Source organism: Poecilia formosa, unplaced genomic scaffold (assembly GCF_000485575.1).
Source record: "Poecilia formosa unplaced genomic scaffold, Poecilia_formosa-5.1.2 Scaffold29, whole genome shotgun sequence".
Taxonomy (NCBI): domain Eukaryota; kingdom Metazoa; phylum Chordata; class Actinopteri; order Cyprinodontiformes; family Poeciliidae; genus Poecilia; species Poecilia formosa.
Window position 1 is genome coordinate 1,694,166 of NW_006799968.1, and position 17,655 is coordinate 1,711,820.

General features: G+C 39.5%; 1 protein-coding gene across 3 annotated transcripts in view; it reads right to left on the reverse strand.

Annotated features, from left to right (window-relative positions):
* LOC103136024 (unc-13 homolog C (C. elegans)) overlaps nucleotides 1-17,655 on the reverse strand; it is a 126,059-nt gene that overhangs the window by 107,068 nt on the left and 1,336 nt on the right. For all 3 annotated transcript variants that reach the window (XM_016669976.1, XM_016669975.1, XM_016669977.1), the window contains exon 2: nucleotides 6,858-11,298. In XM_016669976.1, coding sequence (XP_016525462.1) covers nucleotides 6,858-11,100 — 4,243 coding nt within the window. In that variant the 5' untranslated portion in view covers nucleotides 11,101-11,298. The remainder of the gene's footprint in view (nucleotides 1-6,857; nucleotides 11,299-17,655) is intronic.

Genomic DNA, 17,655 nt, shown 5'->3' on the forward strand with positions numbered 1-17,655 from the left:
AGGCAGGTATAATCACTTAGACTCATGTTACAATTTTAAAGACCAAAGCAGGAGATTAGGAAAGCAAATGTCTAATTGTTGTCCTGGTGATCCATAGGTGATTTTACGACAGCATAATCAGGACATAATGCGTCACTAAGAGACTACAGCTGCTTGCAAGAGAAAGATCAAATTTTAATTCTGATTAAAACAGCCCAGCAGGCTGTTCGTCGTTATAAGTTTGCTTCATAAACAAGGGCGCGAGCCGGAGTAGCTTTGCTGTTCAATTTTTAATGCACTGCATTCCATCGTGCTTGATCGGTTTAATTAAAAGCAAAAACTGTTGGATAAAACAATATTCGTCAATAACTCTTTCACGTAACCATTACACTGAACCTGCATATCAACCCAGAGGGCAGTGATAGAGCTTTACTGCCATTACTGCTCACCACAAGTCCAGATCTTTTTAAGATGAGTGACCCTCATGGAAGCTCTGCGATAGCAGCGCTGCGATAAACGTCTCCCAGTCAGCACACGGTAGATTGTAAATACTAATTAAAAGGTTGACTCTGCGAGGGATTTTGTTGGGGTTTTTTCTGTTGTTGTTTTGTTCTTTGCAATCATGTTGTTTGTGACATGAACTCCGAAGGCGAGCTGAGAAAACTGCATCTCAAGGAGAGGTAAGCTGCCAGCCGTACTACGGACAGCAATCAACTGAGTCCCTTTCAGCAGAGCCTTATAAGATAGAGGCATTACTCTACCTGTAAGTCTGCAGCAGCACCAGATAAAGCCAGGTTACAAAGATAGGATGTAGGCTGCTGATATAAACCTAATTTCACAGGAGCCTTAAATCTGTGGAACAAAAATGTAATTGATTGATAGAAACCCTCAGTGTGTGTGTGTGTGTGTGTGTGTGTGCGTGTGTGTGTGTGTGTGCTAAGGGACGAAGTGTTGTGGAGGTGACAGCTGCAGTAACAAATCCTTCTTTCAGTCTCATTGCTGACACACAGGAACACACCTTACATAGATCACAGCTCTGTGGAGCAGTAAAACTTGCACCTGGCTGGCAGCATTACCAGAACTGACCAATGTCTCCCCGAACGCAACCAGGGGGACTGACACGAGTCCAGATGTAGCGGTGCAATATACCCTTTCCTTTGCTTACAAATACAAATGCCTGTACAGGGAGAAAAAAACGGTATCTCATCACCAGATTTGTAAAATCAATGTGACAAGTGTTTTCATGGAATATATACATATATTTTTTTTTTACAGATTTTCAGCTGTCAGTGCTTTGACAAGGTATGCTACGGTTACCATCCAACTATGTCATCGCTGCAGGGCATGAAGGTTTTTTCAAGCAGCTACATAAAAACAGGACGGGTTCTATGATAGTCTCTGAAAGCCTGCAGTATATTATCACTCCAAAGTACAAATTTATGTAAAATACATTTTTTAACATGCTATAATATTACTCCTTCATTAAAAACATACCTGGAGTTTTGCTTTTATATTTGTTTTGTGCATGTTTGAGGAATCCTTGAATCTCTCTTGGCAACCATTTGGGGGTGCCTGAACACTTGCTCTCTCCTTCTTGGAGCTTTTGCCTCCCCCACTCATCTCCACCCGACTAGCATCAGCAGCATTTAGTAAACACCTGGCGAAACTTTGAGTCTGCTGAGCTTACCGTGAGCGGATGGCCTCTTTTTTGTGTTTGCTAGTTTGAGATGGAGGTTCTGTTGTTATCTTGGATTTATTTGTTGCTGGGTCACCTGTTTTTTGAAGTTAGGCCACTTCTCACAAACTACTACTCACTCCAATGCTCCAAAGAACGGTTGTAAACGGCACAATGGAAAGGCATTGTTGTGATGACATGCTGAAGGCGGAGCGTCGGAAAGAGAAGGAGCTTCTTAAAGAGACAGAGGCCAATTTCAAGGTGTCAATTTGACTGAACGTAACAAAGTTACTTGATTGTGGTATAAAATAAAGCACTATGTGCCTGGAAAATACATAATACTACCACTTTAAGAGACTGCAATCGTCTTTATACCCTTGAAGCTTTTCCACATTTTATCAAGGTTCAACCACAAACTTAAATGTAATTTGTTAGAACACTTTGTGTTTCAGCCCAGCACAAAGTAGGTCATTGTTCACAAAGCAGCATGACGCCACAAAAAAAAAAAGACTGTTAAGGGCTCCAAAAGTGCTAAGACTGGAGCAGAGATTCATATTCCAGCAGTTCAACAGCCCTAAACACTTTATGCTCTACTATAAAAGTATGGTGGCATTTCTTATTGTGCATTTTCTAGCAGGCTGTAGGACAACTCCTTAAAGTCCTAAAAAGTTCCTCCCAGACAGCATAGAGGCCAACACTTCACTCCAGCTCTTACACCAAATTCAGAATTACGTTAAATTAACCTAATACAGGAAATGAGATGCAATATGCTTTTTAATCTCTGCACAATTAATAATTTATTGCTTTAATTTAAGATCCATGTTCCTGTAAAGCAAATTTGATATAAGATGATTTTTTGGGGGGAAGAGACCTTTTTGAAAGTGATGATGTGTCTGCAGTGTAGTTTAAAAATGGATATCAATTCCTTCTAAGTGGGAAGATTATATGCAGGTGATATGGGTTTCCCCAGGCTGCTCAAAATGACCGATATTGCTACCATATTTTAAGATTCAAGAAAAAAGTTACAGAAGTTTTTTTTTTTTATTTAAAGTATAAGAAAATCACATGATTTGATATTGAGCTCTTCTAAAATACCGATATACCAGGGAGATTGTGTGGCGCACAAAGTAAATTATAGTTTATTAGCTTCTCAGCATTAGAGTGCAAGTTAAATATCACCATTTCTACTCAGTCCTGTCAGTCAATGCTAGAAGCATAACTAGAAGTCTGTTGTTTACCCTACTTTTCATTCTCCATACAATTAGCAACAAGAATCTCTGATCTCAAACCAGTAAGGCTCACATATGACTGGCTTTTGCAGAAAGTAAGATCCAATAGACTCCATTAGAAAGTCATTCATGACTGGAGATTAAGACAAAAATCTACCTGGCTTCATATAACTCCAAGTCCTTAGCAGAGGTAATGTCACCGCGTCTGTTTCTAATGTTGCACGTTAACAAAAGAAAAACTAGTGTTGAGTGAACTCCCCCCATCCCCCACCCCCGCCTAAAACAGCTTTAGTTATTCCAAAACCTTATTCTGATACTTAATCAAATAAAAAAGCTTTAAAATGTCTTGAAACTGATGATAATTACCATGGTAATTTGGAAGATGAAACGGAGGAAACTAAGCTTATAATAGGCACATATTTCAAACCCGAACTTCTGAACATTTTGTACGTAAAAATATGCCAGCCATTTGTTTTTCATCACTGCCTGACACTAAATCAAAGCACTACACAGTCAAAATACTATTTGCTTAATGACTAAGGAATGAAAAAAAAAAAACATTTCTAAATAATTACTTAACTTCTATAAAGTTCAAAAGCTTACATATGTCTAAATTTGCCCTTTAAACTCCATGGCTTTGGTCAAATGCTTCAAGTTATCTGTCTCAAAACTTCTCTCAACAGTTTGTGAAAGGTTTGGGCTGAGATAACTCGTGTAACAGATTAAGGTTGTAGGTTATTGTTCCTATGGGAGTGAAGACCACTCCAAAAACATTGGCTTTGTTGTCACTGCATCACTTTGTGACAAGTTCGACAGTGCGCTTTGGGTCATTTTCCAGCTGGAGGACAAATCTGTGCCCAATCTGAAATGTGACCTAACGGATGTTTTGAGATGTTTCTTCAATCCATACATCCATCCATTTTCTTACTCCCTTGTCCCTTAATGAGGTCAGGAGGGTTTCTGGTGCCTCTCTCCAGCTAACGTTCCGGGCGAGAGGCGGGGTACACGCTGGACAGGTCGCCAGTGTGTCGCAGGGCAATGTTTCTTCAACATTCATACTTAATTTCCTTTCCTTATGAAGATGTTCTCAGGGTTGAAAGTGTTCCCCTTATTCCTCACACTGTAGAAATACTCATTATAGCGAAACACTTTAGCGTTAACATCAGCAGGCATTCCCTCGAGTACATTTACAATCGGAAATCTTTATTTTTGTACTGCTCTTGAAGTAATTTTTTTTAATGTCAGGCAGCAAGAGGAAAAAAATGTATTGTTTTTTCACACAGTGTATGTAAAAGAAAAAGAAAGTCACCTTTTTCACAAAGTGCATGCAAATATCAGGTTTCAACTGCACAAATGCCATGTTTCTGATCATTCTTATCCAAATCCTATTAAAATGTTTTCTGAAAACAACATGTGGTGAAATATTTTAACAAGAAGAAAATTCTCAAAATCAGTAAAGAACGGTCTCCGAAACATTTCATGACAACATCTGCTTTAGGTTGGTGTGTTTCTGCAGAAAACTGCACAGATTTCTTCACAGGTTCAGTTCAGACTTTATGCCCAGAAGGTAAAAGTAAGTTCTCCCAACAAATAATTACAGGCATCATGTGCAGTAGCGACTCATCTATAGGCTATGATGGCGTACATATTAATATTTAATCTGAAAGGCACAACTTCCCCACATTGTGTGTAAGGTATACACAGATTTTCTCCTTGTCCTCCCACATACCAAATCAGACAATGTGCTGAACTGGATGGAAATACAGTACATCGGATTCTCTGCATATGCATTTTTCATATCCACACTGTATCAGGAAGTGATGCACTAAGCATAAAGAGGGTCTACCTCCTATGCTCCCCGAGGAGCAAACAACAAACTTTACTCGCATCAGGCCTTTATAAATATTCCTAGCGAGGCTGACCTGGTTACAAAATGCCCTTGAGGGGTGTAAATTAGCATCTGAATGCAGACTCTACTGTAGCCGGTTGAAGACAGATGTAAGAGTACGGCAACGCCGCTGAGACTCCCTGCGTAGCTCGCAGTCAGGCCAGACGGGGCTCTCTGGACCGTGAGCGAGAGGCGAGTGCGGTGGCTGTGAGGAATTTGATTGGTAGCAAATTGGACACAATTTAGCCCCAAACTTATTTGTGTTTGCCAGATTTTTAAATGTATTTTCATTCAGCCGATGGGAGATGGGAGAACAAAACAATGTAAAAGTTTTTTGACTGAAAATATATTTATGTTTATTTACAAAAACAAAAATTCTTAGTAAACGATCAGTGAAATAAACCTTTTTTTGGACATTACTAAAAACAAAACCTATAACTTTTAGTCAAAGGAAACATAGTGACCAGGGGTCTGAATAATTTTGGGTTTCATTCTAATATTGTTTACAATTCAATTAAAGCCATAAAGTAATCTATTAAAGGAAAAATATATTTAAAAAAATAAAGGCTGCAATAACTTGCCAGGATAAGTGTGTAAAGTAACAGAGGAACATTTTATTTTTTCAGGCAGTACAAAGGGACAGAACAATTTCCCAGCATCATATATTGTAAGTACTGGACTTCAAAATTGATTGAAAGAAATGAGACAGAAACTGGAGAGTGGGGCAGCCGAGAGGCACTGATGGTATCGTAAAAGGAGCTGAAAGAATTTTTGATAAGTATTAGTTGTGTTCGACGTGTGACAACAAACTCCTGTAGCGCTAAAGACAGAAATATTTTGTACCAAAGAAAACATGCGGGACCCAGCATAAATAGCGAGATTTGATTTGCAAGCTGTATTGCTGACCTAAACTACCTTACTGTGAGTATCATGGTGGGACCAGGTGGGTCAAGGACTTCTGATCTGCAGCAGGAACAGAAAATTTCGTAGCGGAAGGTTTTTTTTTCATGCCCTGTTGAAAACAGTTTCATCAATGAGTCAATTTTATTTGTTAAACTTGACCTTGTCATCCATACTGCATCTTGATTTAAGGTAAGAAAGGCTGGAGAGAGACAAAAGCTTAATGCAACCAGATGAATTAGAAAAGTGGCCCACCATTAAATTAAGGGCAAAAGGTGAATATTATAAGATCACATAAGGTATATGATAATCTCTTGCTTATGTTATTAAAATCTTCTGCTAGAAGGGTAGTTACGTTTGTCTGAATATTCATTTGGGCAACAGTCACAATGGCGCTTTTAGCTTTACTCTTTCAGTAACAAACTATAAAGCATTAATCTAAAAAAGAAAAGGTGCCTGTAACACATAGCTATCTCTTTTAAGTCTTTCAACTCAAAAGGTTTATCAACTGTAAGATTACTACTGATTTCACTAAAACATGTAAAATTATCAACAATTCATACCATACATAATGGTCATTTATTAGATTTACATCCCATAGAGGTTTCCTTCCTGCATTACTTTTGAAATAGTTATGTTAAGGAGCCCACAAGTTGAATGTACCCCTTGCAAAAATGACACTCAAGCTCGATGACTTGGTTTTAATTAAAAAACACTCCTGCCAGGTAATTTCTTTAGCAATCAACATTATAATTTTGACTGATGCCATTGTGCAACTTGTTGTAAATGCACCAGATCAACATTGTGAGATTTCAAATATATCCTTGTAACTTTTCTTATGACCACAGAATGCTGAGGACTCAATAAATGGTTCAGGTTCAAATTACATACAAGCAGTGTTTTCTGCATTCAAGCTAACCCACTTTCACATTACCTCTAAAAAATAAGTCTTAATCAACAGTTTCTTCCTTTTGTCAGTATGTATGTATATATACTGTATGTACTTACCTAATAAGTAAGTACAAAACTTGAAGACAATTTGAATGCATAACTAAGATTTAGTTGGGGTTCTCACTTTTCAGTAACTTTAAATTATAGACATACTACAACTTTTTTGAGGCTTCATGAACTTAAAAAAAAAATCAAAGTGATGGTATAATAAAGGTTAAGAAGGGAAAAGTCATACCTCCTGCCAGAATCTGCTGCTCCAGTTCAGCCATCTGTTTCCTGTAGGCTCTCAGTGCTGCCTCCTTGAATGTGGGTCGAACACGCTTCTTGGGTGGCGTCTCCACCGGCTTCTCCTCTGGAACATTCTTGTTTTCATCCTCTTGTTGTTGTTGTTGTTGTTCCTCTATTTCAGAGACTTCAACAGCCTCCTCGGCTATTTCCTCTACCTCATACAACTCTTCTGCACCCTCTTCCATCTCCTCTGTTACATCGTTATCCTCAGTCTCATCAGGCTCTTCAACATCCACATACTCAACCATTGCATCGTATTCAGCAGTGTCCTCGGTGAGTTGGTTGTCATAATCCTCACTGTACTCTTCTTCGTACTGATCATCCAAGCTGCAATCATACTCCAAAACTCGGGTTTCATTACTTGCATCAAAATCACCCGGGGCCTCCAAATCGTGCAACGCCTCAAGATCCTGCGAGGCATCATTGTCTTGAGAGGGCTCAATGTCATCAGACACATCATAGTCCTGAGAAGTCTCACATTCCTGTGCAAGCTCGTCCGTGTCCTGGTTCTCGTTAACATTAGTCCTGTTTTCCAGGTTAGCTAGTACCTGCTCCATCACTTCAACGTAGTGAGTCTCACTGTCCACAGATAGCTCTCCTGTTTCTGCACTTGTATTTTCCTCCTCTGCCTTGCTGAAGACAGGTTCCGCACGAACATCCGGTTCTGTTGCAGCAGGGGAATTATTTGCAGTAGAGGTGGAGAGTGTTCGAAAACGCCCCATGAATGAGGAAGAAGAGTTTGTTTGTTCCTCTGGAGGAGCAGGGGTGCCTTGGGAGCCAGATTTCCAAACAACCTCCAGAGCAGACTTAGCTCTTTGGAGAGTGGATCCAAAGCCAAAGCCAAAGGACTTTTCACTTAGATCGATACTAAGTCTACTACTCCAGGTTTTTGGAACCTCCTCCACTTTCTCTGTTCGTATCTCACTCTGGCTACGGTACATACTTGAGGACTTGCTCGGAGCCTGGTGAAAGCTATGATTAACATCAAGTTCAGGGAATTTTTCACTGGCACCTGTTTTTGAGGGTTCCTTGGCAACATCTTTAGAAACTGATTTAGGTGCTACCAAGGAAACATCTGTTGGAGATACTTTAGAAGGCTCTTTGGGGGTCACTTTAGAAGGCTCTTTAGGAGCTATGTTTGAAACTTCCTTAGGTGGAATCTTAGAAACCTCCTGAGTGGGTACTGTAGTTGTTTCCTTAGGTGGCGCTTTAGCCACCTCTTTTGGAACCTCTTTTGGGGGTGGTTTTAAAGCTTCTTTGGTAACTTCTTTAGTAACAGCCTTTACACCCTCTTTAGAAATGACTTTCTGGGGTTCTTTAGCAATTACTTTGGGGGATTCTTTAGGAATGACTTTGGGGGATTCCTTAGGAATGACTTTAGGGGATTCCTTAGGAATGACTTTAGGGGATTCCTTAGGAATGACTTTAGGGGATTCCTTAGGAATGACTTTGGGGGATTCCTTAGGAATGACTTTGGGGGATTCCTTAGGAATGACTTTAGGGGATTCTTTAGGGGACTCTCTAGGGGTTGAATCTGGAGTCAAGACAGGGGTATCAATTGGAGTTATTTTAGGGCTCTCTTTCGGTGACTCTTTAGGGCTTTCTCTAGGTGTGATTACAGGGCTGTCTTTTGAGATTGCTTTAGGAGTGACCTTAGCAGTTTCAATGGAACTTAACTTTGATGTCACTTTAGATACTTCCTTACCTATAGGCTTAGTGGTTTCTTTGGGTATAAATTTAGAATTGTCTTTATGGACGACTTGAGAGCTTTCTTTAACAGCTGATTTTAATGTTTCTTTCTGTAATTCTTTAGGGGACGCTTTAGATGTCACTTTAGATGAACCTTTAGCAGAAACCTTTGTGTTTTCTTTTGCCGATATTTTAGATGTCTCCTCTTTAGGAGTAGTGACTTTACTTGATTTGGGCGTCACTTTTGCTGCAGCTTTAGAGGCTTCTTTTGATGATATCTTTGTGCTTTCTTTTGCGATCACCTTACATCCTTCCCTTGACTGCCTGGAAGAAGTCTTGACAGCTTCCCGTTCTGTGATGGGAGGAATAATATGGGTGGTGATAGGAGGTAAAGAAGTTTCTCTGTCAAGCATCATAAACTCCTCATCTCCTTCAAACTGCAAATCAACCTCCTGACACTTGGTAATGTTCTCTGGAAATCCAGGAATAGTTGATGGGTCAAAAGGGCTACTGACCTCTATTGAAGCTTCTAAGCCAGAGTCAGCTCCTTGCTCCAAATGATGCCAGTCTTTCCATGGTGAAAGATCACCTTGTAATGATACCTGTGAGCCACTGTAGTGGCTTCTATCCCCAGACATGCAGACAAGTCCGTTGCTAACCCCACTATCAATAGTTTCTGTAGTCTCAACCTCATTATGTTCATATGTTTGACTATCATGAGGATGGCTGGGACTAGCATACCAAGAGGAGGCCATGTCCTCTTGTTTTCTCTGCCACAGTTCTTGATCTGAGGAGGAGAGGAGGGAGCCACCATTTGCTCGTGTGAAGTATTGACTTTCTGAAAAATCTTCAGAGTACGACTGGCAAAGTTTTGAACAGTCAGACTCTGAACGACTAAGTTTTGGAGTTGAATAATCACTCTGAGAAAGCCATCCGGGGGTCATATCAGAGTAGTAAGCCTTTGCATGCTTGTCTGTGTCATAGTACGAGTCGTCAGCATAGTGGACTGTTCCTGAGTAGCCTGCTACGTCTCCTGACCTGCTGTGGTCATGGGACCGCCTCTTCTCTGATTTGGACTTGTGAACAGGCTTTGAAATAACCATTGCATATTTATTCCTGCTTAACTCATCCAGCTCTTTATCACTGTCCATTGAATCCCAGTCGTCACTTTCTACTACTTTCTCCTTTCCTGAGACTTTTATATCCATACTTTCATATGTTTGAGAGGATGACATTGTTTTGTCTTTCCTGTCTTTTCCATCATTTGTTAAACTATCAGTAGATACTGTAATCCCTGTACCTTTGAGTTTGTAGCATTTCTTAAGGACTACGTCTCTGTCTTGGGGTGTTGCAAAAATGACAATAATAGGACGAGGCTTTGCATTAGAACATTCTCTTTGTTGCCCTAACCTGTGAGCGAGCTCAATTTTAATTGTTTTATGGGCATCTGTGAAACCCATTTTCTCTTTCAATATTTTGTATATTACACTCTCTGTCTTTTCTGATCTCTCTTCAGGAACATTGAGAAACCGCAAGGTTGAATTATTAGCCTGGTGGCTAATCTGTTTAATGTAGTCATGGATATCCCTTGTTTCCCTTCTTGACTGGACAAATCCTGATCTAAGCTGTTCAATTTCACTCTGAACTACCTCCACACTGCTGGAGATCTCATCAATTGAGCTCTTAAGGGCATTTACATGGCCACGAAGCTCAGATAGTTCAGTTTCTATCTGACTGATCCCCTGAAGCTCCTTAAAAATCATTTCCATTACATCTTGCGTCTGACTGATGCAACCTGTTGAGGAAGAGCCAGGCTCTAGGGTAGAGCTCTTTTGTTGTCGTCCAGCACGGTCCAGAGATTTGCTTCGTATGCCCAGGGTTTTCCTCCAATTGCTCACGTCGGAGTCTGAGGAGACACATTCCTGGCTCTTTTTCCATTTCCTTAACTTGCGTAGAGCCCCCAGCCTAAGCGTATGTAAACTAGAGCGTTCCACCCGTTCCCCCTCCGAACTGCCATCAGAGGGAGCTAAACTGATGAGGCTCTTCCTGTTTCGTCTTACTGGCATAGTGTGTGATTTATGCTCATCTAGTCTCCGGACAGGTTTTGTCTCACTCAAGGATTCAGAGTAACTGCTGTCAATCGAAAGAACCTCAGGAAAGATACTTTCATTATTATTTAAAAAAAGAGAACTTTTTGGGAGTCCATTTGCTATAGCTACACGATAGCTGAAAGTGGGTGACAACGATGAGCAGTCGTTCTTTCCGTCGTCCTCTTCAAGCGATATGTTACGTGCCGAAGAGCATTTGGAAATCTTTTTGACAGTTGTCTTTAAAGTGGTTGAGAGAGTTTGATTATGTGCTTGCAAATCAGCGGCTAATTTGGGCTCTTTATTTTCACTTCTTTCTTTCTTCTTAATTGGGTTTGCCAATTTCTTTGTAAACATTCCTTTGCAAATCTTTTCAATATAGAATAACACAGTCTTGATTAGCGCAGAAACCATGGATGGCAATCCTGTGGATTGTTTTTATCATCGGGTGAAAGAAGAGGTTGGCTTGTAACGGAGCATGGGCAAGCCGAGCATATTCAGGCGCTGAATGACAGAACAGAAGCCCAGTTCAAAATCACCAGAACCACAGTTTGTCCAGAGGCTGAAAGACTTTTAAATCCAGTTGCCTTCCACAGGAAAAAGAACAGTTCTCTGTAAGACAAAAAAAATAACAAAAGGAAAATGGTTCATGCAAGAGTAAATACAAAGTTCAAACATATGTACATTTTTAAAACCCACCTATTACAGTTCGAGTTTGCAAGATGGTATCTACTGATTGGAGCCTAAATCCAGTGTTAAAATCTAGTCTCAAGACTTTTGCTTCAAGTCATTAAATCCATGGAATGTATAAAATCTATAACCTTTCTCCTGGATACGAATTCAAACTGTACTGTTTGCATAATGTTGTTGTTATGATATGCTGATATCATAACAATGATATCAGCATATGGTGGTATGGTTGGTGGTATGGTGGTATAGTTGGAAAGAGTTGGAGCTTCCAATTTTAAAGCATCAGAGAAAAATAAAAAGTTATTTTTTGATTTAAGCAGTATTTCCAAGTAACACAGTTGCTTGGTTGTGCTACAAAGTGGCACTGTGTGCTTGGGAAATGCATAAAACATCCTCTTTAAAAATCAACATACAAACACTGTTACCAGCTACACTAAAATATGCTTAAAACTTATGAAGCATGATATTTATCCAATATAGAACAAAAATAAAAATGTATTTATTCTCAAAGAAAGACAGCAGAACATTAAGACAAGTAATAAATCAAAGTGCTTATTTCTTCCCTATCTCTGGTTTAGAGTTTTGTTTTCTCTCTAAAACAGAGAGAGAAAATTTTAATATTAGCAGACAATCATGTTCTAAATCTAAATTTAAACGCTTTGTTGTCAAGTCTGAACACTAAACATGTTCCAGAGCTATAAATCACAACAGAATGTGCAAGGCCCTGCTTAGGGAGTCAATGTCAGAAAATGTTGACTTTCTGTATGAACAGGAAGTTTAAATAATCCAGACGTTTTTTGTGGTGGCAGAGCTAGCCTATCAGCAAGAGAGAAAGAAGTTGTAATTTAAGAAAACAACATATCATTTAATCGACAATACAGCGATTAGTTTGAATGTTATGTCGCTACAGCTAGCATAAACATGTTTTTATTATCTATTAACCGCCTCAAGTGTTTGCTTTGTCCACTCCAGTGTAACTCGAGTCCAAGTCTTTCCCCACTGTACCTGCAACACTCTTAAAATATATCATTTCCATTCATCAAAGTTATTACCCTGTAATTTTAAATAACGGTATAACTGAGGAAAATGCCATGACCGAAATCTTTGTTATTGTCCCTCGTTGAGTGTTTTTTTTTCCCCAAAAACATACAGAATCATTTGAAGTGTGAAGAAAAATACTAATTTGCAGCTTTTTAAGCTTTTCCTACAGTTAAATATGAAGTACAATTTTGTACAAAATGCACTAAACTCGAAATTAGATCAAAACTGATTGGTTACATGCTAAAGGCACTTTAAAACTTAAAGTGAAAAACGTCACGCTGCGTTCAATCAAGTATGTGTGCATGTGTCACTAAAGGTCAATACAGCCAGTGGCTACATTGATGTATTCAGCTTTAAGAGCAAGAAGCTGGCCAATAATTCTAATGGCTTCAGCGCAACAATACTGTTGTAAGTGTCTGCAGTACAGACAGCAACAATATGCTTTAATGTGAAAGTTTGAATTTGGTTTAATAAGGAATGTTTAAGGTGATATTTTAGATTTATACACTCAGACTTTTATTACATCCTTTTGTTTTTAAGATGTTATATTAAACTTAGAAGCATAGAAAAAGAAAAAAAGTTTGGCTTTGAGTTAAGACACAATGCACATTTATGTTTGCCACATACTGACTTGGAATGAAAGATGTGGGCGTCATTACTAATTAAAGTGGTGATTCACTTACACTGTCGAACGCTTGATGTTCCAATTAGTTTAATTAGTACGGTTCAGCACCTACGCTTACAATATAGTTGAACAGAAGAGAAAATAACAATCTTTCAATACTTGGGGAAAAAAAAAAAAAAAAGAGGCATTGAGTCATGCATTTGTTTAAGCTTCAGTCAGCTCCGGGCAGCTCTGAGAGGTGTGTGTGTGTGTTTTTAGATTGCAACTGGTCAACTGAGTCAAAAAGAAAGAAAAAAAAAGAGGGATGTTGTGTTGTTCAGAGGATCTGACAGCTGCTCTGCATTAGTTCTGGGCTTTAGAGCTTGATCTGTCTACAGTCTCATGACCACAGAGAGATGCTCACTTCAAATGAGCTGTGAAATGCAGCTTCACAGGTAGCTATTATTGTAGGGCTCAGAAGAAGGACGATGCATTAGCTGACAGAACGTAAAAATACTGGTTACTGGTTTATGTTCGGATTTTTTTTCTTGTTGTTTTTCGCAGCCACTGCATGATAGACTGAATCTGGAATGAATTCATGTCTCTAAAACTCAGATATATCTACATGTAGTTTACTCAAGCTGTCGTCCAAATATTAACAAAGTCGTTAAAGCCCTCCTAATTAACAATACAAGTCAAATGTTGGCATCTATTGAGGGTTTCTTTTTTTTTTTTGCAATCCAAAATGAATGAATAAAAGCATCCATAGTTGGTAGCAGGAGTTTCCTGACTCAGCTTACTTACTCACATACTGGCGTATAGCCAGAGGCAGCCTTTCTGCAGCTGATGGGTCATGATCTAAAACAGTCCACCCATGAGCAGCATATGTCCACAGATTGCCTCAACTGTTTCCATCAGAGCTCCTGGGGATCTCAAATTAATTGTATATTTGCGTGATAAACCTTTGACTTATATCGTGCAACATAAGCTAGACGCTGAAAGCAAACACGAGGTAGGGGGGTGGGGGATGCATCGTGATGATGTTGATCCATTAGTATATTTGAAATGCACATAAAATCTGATGGATTATTTATTTTTCTTGAAAGGGCTTCCAAGTTTGTGTAATTTTTTTTAAAGCTGCCAAAGAAAACGCTGATTCTTTTTATTTTTTTGCTGTTCTACAGTTACAGGCACAGTAGTCCCAATCTGCACAAAATATTAAACACTATGAAAGGAAGCATGCATTTCCTGGAGATGAATTTTTTTTTCCTTTTTTTTTTTTACTTTCTTACACTAATAAGTTACAATGTCATCTTTCTTCTTATCAAACTGAATACCAGTAAGCTTAACTAACAAGTAAAATGTAAAACCTAAAAAGGAGAATGTCATACATTAGCAATGAATATAAACTGACAGAAAACAAAATAAATATTCTGTGATATTACAAGGTGATGCAACGCACCATCTGCAAATGTTTTCTTTTTTCATTTAGCAAAACAGAATAAATGATGTAGACAGATACGACAGCAAACGTCTCGTTAAAACTGAATTTGGTATTAGGTCCTTCTGTCTCTTTCAATGTTATAAGGATGTAACAATGGTCCTGGCCTTTAAATATCAAGGTTTAGAAACCAGGTTGAGCTTCCTTTACAACGTCTTGCTAATTGAACATTTTTTGTCACGTTACAACCACGAACTGCAAAGTATTTTTCTTGGATTTCATGTGATAAAACACAACAAAATAGTGTATAGCAATGGAACGTAAGGAAAACGTACAACTAAAAACATCTGCACCCGACCACCTTTACTCTGATAAAACCGATTAACATTATTTAGCACCTGACAGGGGTGACTTCTAAAGGTGACGAATCAGATTTTATTTAAAAACTCACTATATGAGCCTTTTAACACTTCAAACACACCTGTTCCACCTGTCTTCTGAAAATGGACGAGTATGGCACCATCGAAAGGCAACCCAAGTTCTGGTCTTCGAGAGCTACTTTTCAGAAACCTTCAGATGTGTCCCTTCTTTAACACACCTGAATCGAATGGCTCGTTACTAGGCCTATGAATGACCTGCTGATTCAGAGAATTCAGCAACAATTCAGGAGCGTTGGAAAAAGGGATGCATCTAAAAGTTGCAGGAGAGTAGCTCTTGAGGACCTCTGACCTGGAAAGCGACTGGATGTCAGGGCGTTCTAACAAAATACCCGGCCCTTAAATCCTTACTTGAGATGCAGCAGATGGACAGACCGAAGCGATGTCACCTCTAGACATCGCTTTTTATTGTCATAGCTGCTTTATTGTTAAGCAGCTATGAGGCACGGTGGCGAAAACCTTAAACTGCTGCTGCGCCGGCTACTCAACAGGTTGTTGCTAGGTAACCAAACAATGGATGAGGTAGTTGACGCCACCCAACTTGTTCAGCTGACTGAAAGCGGTCGAGAAGCTAAAGCCTTTCCTCTGCCTACATCCCCCAGAATGCTGTGCAGCTTTGGTTTCTAGTTGAATATTCCATTGGGATGTATTATCTATTGATATCAATAACGTCGCTACCACGATATATATATCGTTATTGATTTATTGTCCAGTCCTACTTTCATATTAATTGGGATCTCTGACGGTATGTGCTTATCACACTCTGCTGTGAAGCTCCTAATATGTGCTATTATGCTTGACTGTGGTATGTGAGATATGACTCTGTCTGGACAAACTGATGAGAAAAAAAAAACCTGTGTTTAACGAGTGGTGATCACCAATTGGGGGGCTGCTTGTCATTTCGCACAGCCAACACCCCGACATCTGCATGTTGAGGTTTGACAAATGAAGCGTCCATCCTCCTCGTGAGCCAGAGTTGATGCTCAAATGACTTACTAATGCCCACGAGGTATTGCCTGTATCATCCCATTAGAGAGTAATGATGCAAGAATTAAGAAAGGGGAATGACAAATAACTGGATCCCCACATCCCCGGTCACGAGTATTTTAACATGAACTACCGTCGGATCTGCAGACACGCCTCTGTAGGACGACTCTGCAGCATATTTGGTTAAAACGGGGAAACTTGAGCACAATTTGAGTAGATTCTCTTCTCGGCAGAACTCATTCGGAATCCTATCAGTGGAGATAAGTGGAAAGTGAAAATTGGTTTCCAGAGAATAAGTTGCAATAGTACAGCCTCAGCCCATCAGAGACTGTGGCTTTGTCTGCAATGTACATTAAATATTCTTTGTTCTTACATTCTAGATAATCTCTCTGGGATTGAAATACAGAACGCTACATGTGCAACTGTGAATTAAAATTAAAAGGCATGATGTACTGTACCGTTCTGTACTAGGGGTTTCAAAAGTCAGGGCTGAAAACAAATCATTCAGGTCATATTGGCCCTATGTGCTGAAAGTCATTTTTAAGGAAACTCCAGTGTAGATAATCAATCAATGAGGTTTTCTCTAAACTGTTTGGAGCATAGAGTGGCACAGGGTTTCACCTTCCCCACCTGTTGCTGCACTTGCTAAAAAAAACAACTAATTTCCTTACAAAACAAGAGAAATGTAGATGTTCTGAAGAACTACAGTTTCTTAAAACAACCTGACCACTAAATTTAGCAGGTGTTTAATCTTTAGCTTAGGTCTATGCATTAAGATTAAAATAACCAATATATGTTAAAGGTAGCACTACAAAAACTCGCTGTTTTTCTTTTTTTAACTCAAGTTACTATGTATCCTTTTCTCTGCTGTCACAAGATTATTGCTCATAACCAACACAGTTATCAGATTCTAGGTCAATGGAACGGCCACTCTGGTCTGCATTAAATGATAGGCATCTTCTTGGATTCATTTTTCACCAGCCTAACCTTTTTTCATAGCGGTCCTGACAGGTCAAGAGACGAGTGGCTCATGTGATGAAATAAATCTCAGGATTCTAGTGGCTCTCTGAAACCATCTGTCCCGTTTCACCCTTTTCTGGGTTTGGACTGAGAGAAGCAGGTGAAAAGGGGTTAGTAAAAGCACTCCCTGTGCATTTTCTTTTCTTTTTTAAAAAAAGGGTCTTGCATTAACATCCAGAGTTTCCCCCCTCGTCTTCTCCTCTTGCGATCAGCAGTGCGCTCCACAGTTTAACACCTGTACAGCATGTACTATCGTCGCCACTCCCCTTTGGAGCAAACAAAAAAGAAAAAAAGTGTGAGTCGGAAGCATGCTAGCCTATTTCCACTCGCAGCAGCGTATGGCTGGTTGTGCGTCGACTGATGCGAACCCCCGAGTAAGCCAATTTAAGCTCATCATGCTCCTAGCACTTGTGTGCTGCCGTGCTGTGGAGGACTGTTTGTTCCCATTTCCCTTCTGGCTGAGACAAGAGAGCTTTTCTGCAAACCTTTTAGAAATTGATGCATATAGATGAGACAAGATTATGTGTTACGTCATGTCTCCAGAGCATACGATTATGGATTATGGTCGAGTGTGGATGAGGAGGAGGTACAAAAAATAAATAAATGGAAAAATAATGTGGCTGTGTGCACAAATGTGCATCTGTGTTGTGCAGCCGTGCATGAAACACACATGTGCCACGCAGCCATGCCTCCTTGCATGACTGCTTTCACGCATGCATTTGCTTGCTGAAGAGCAGCATATACATCAA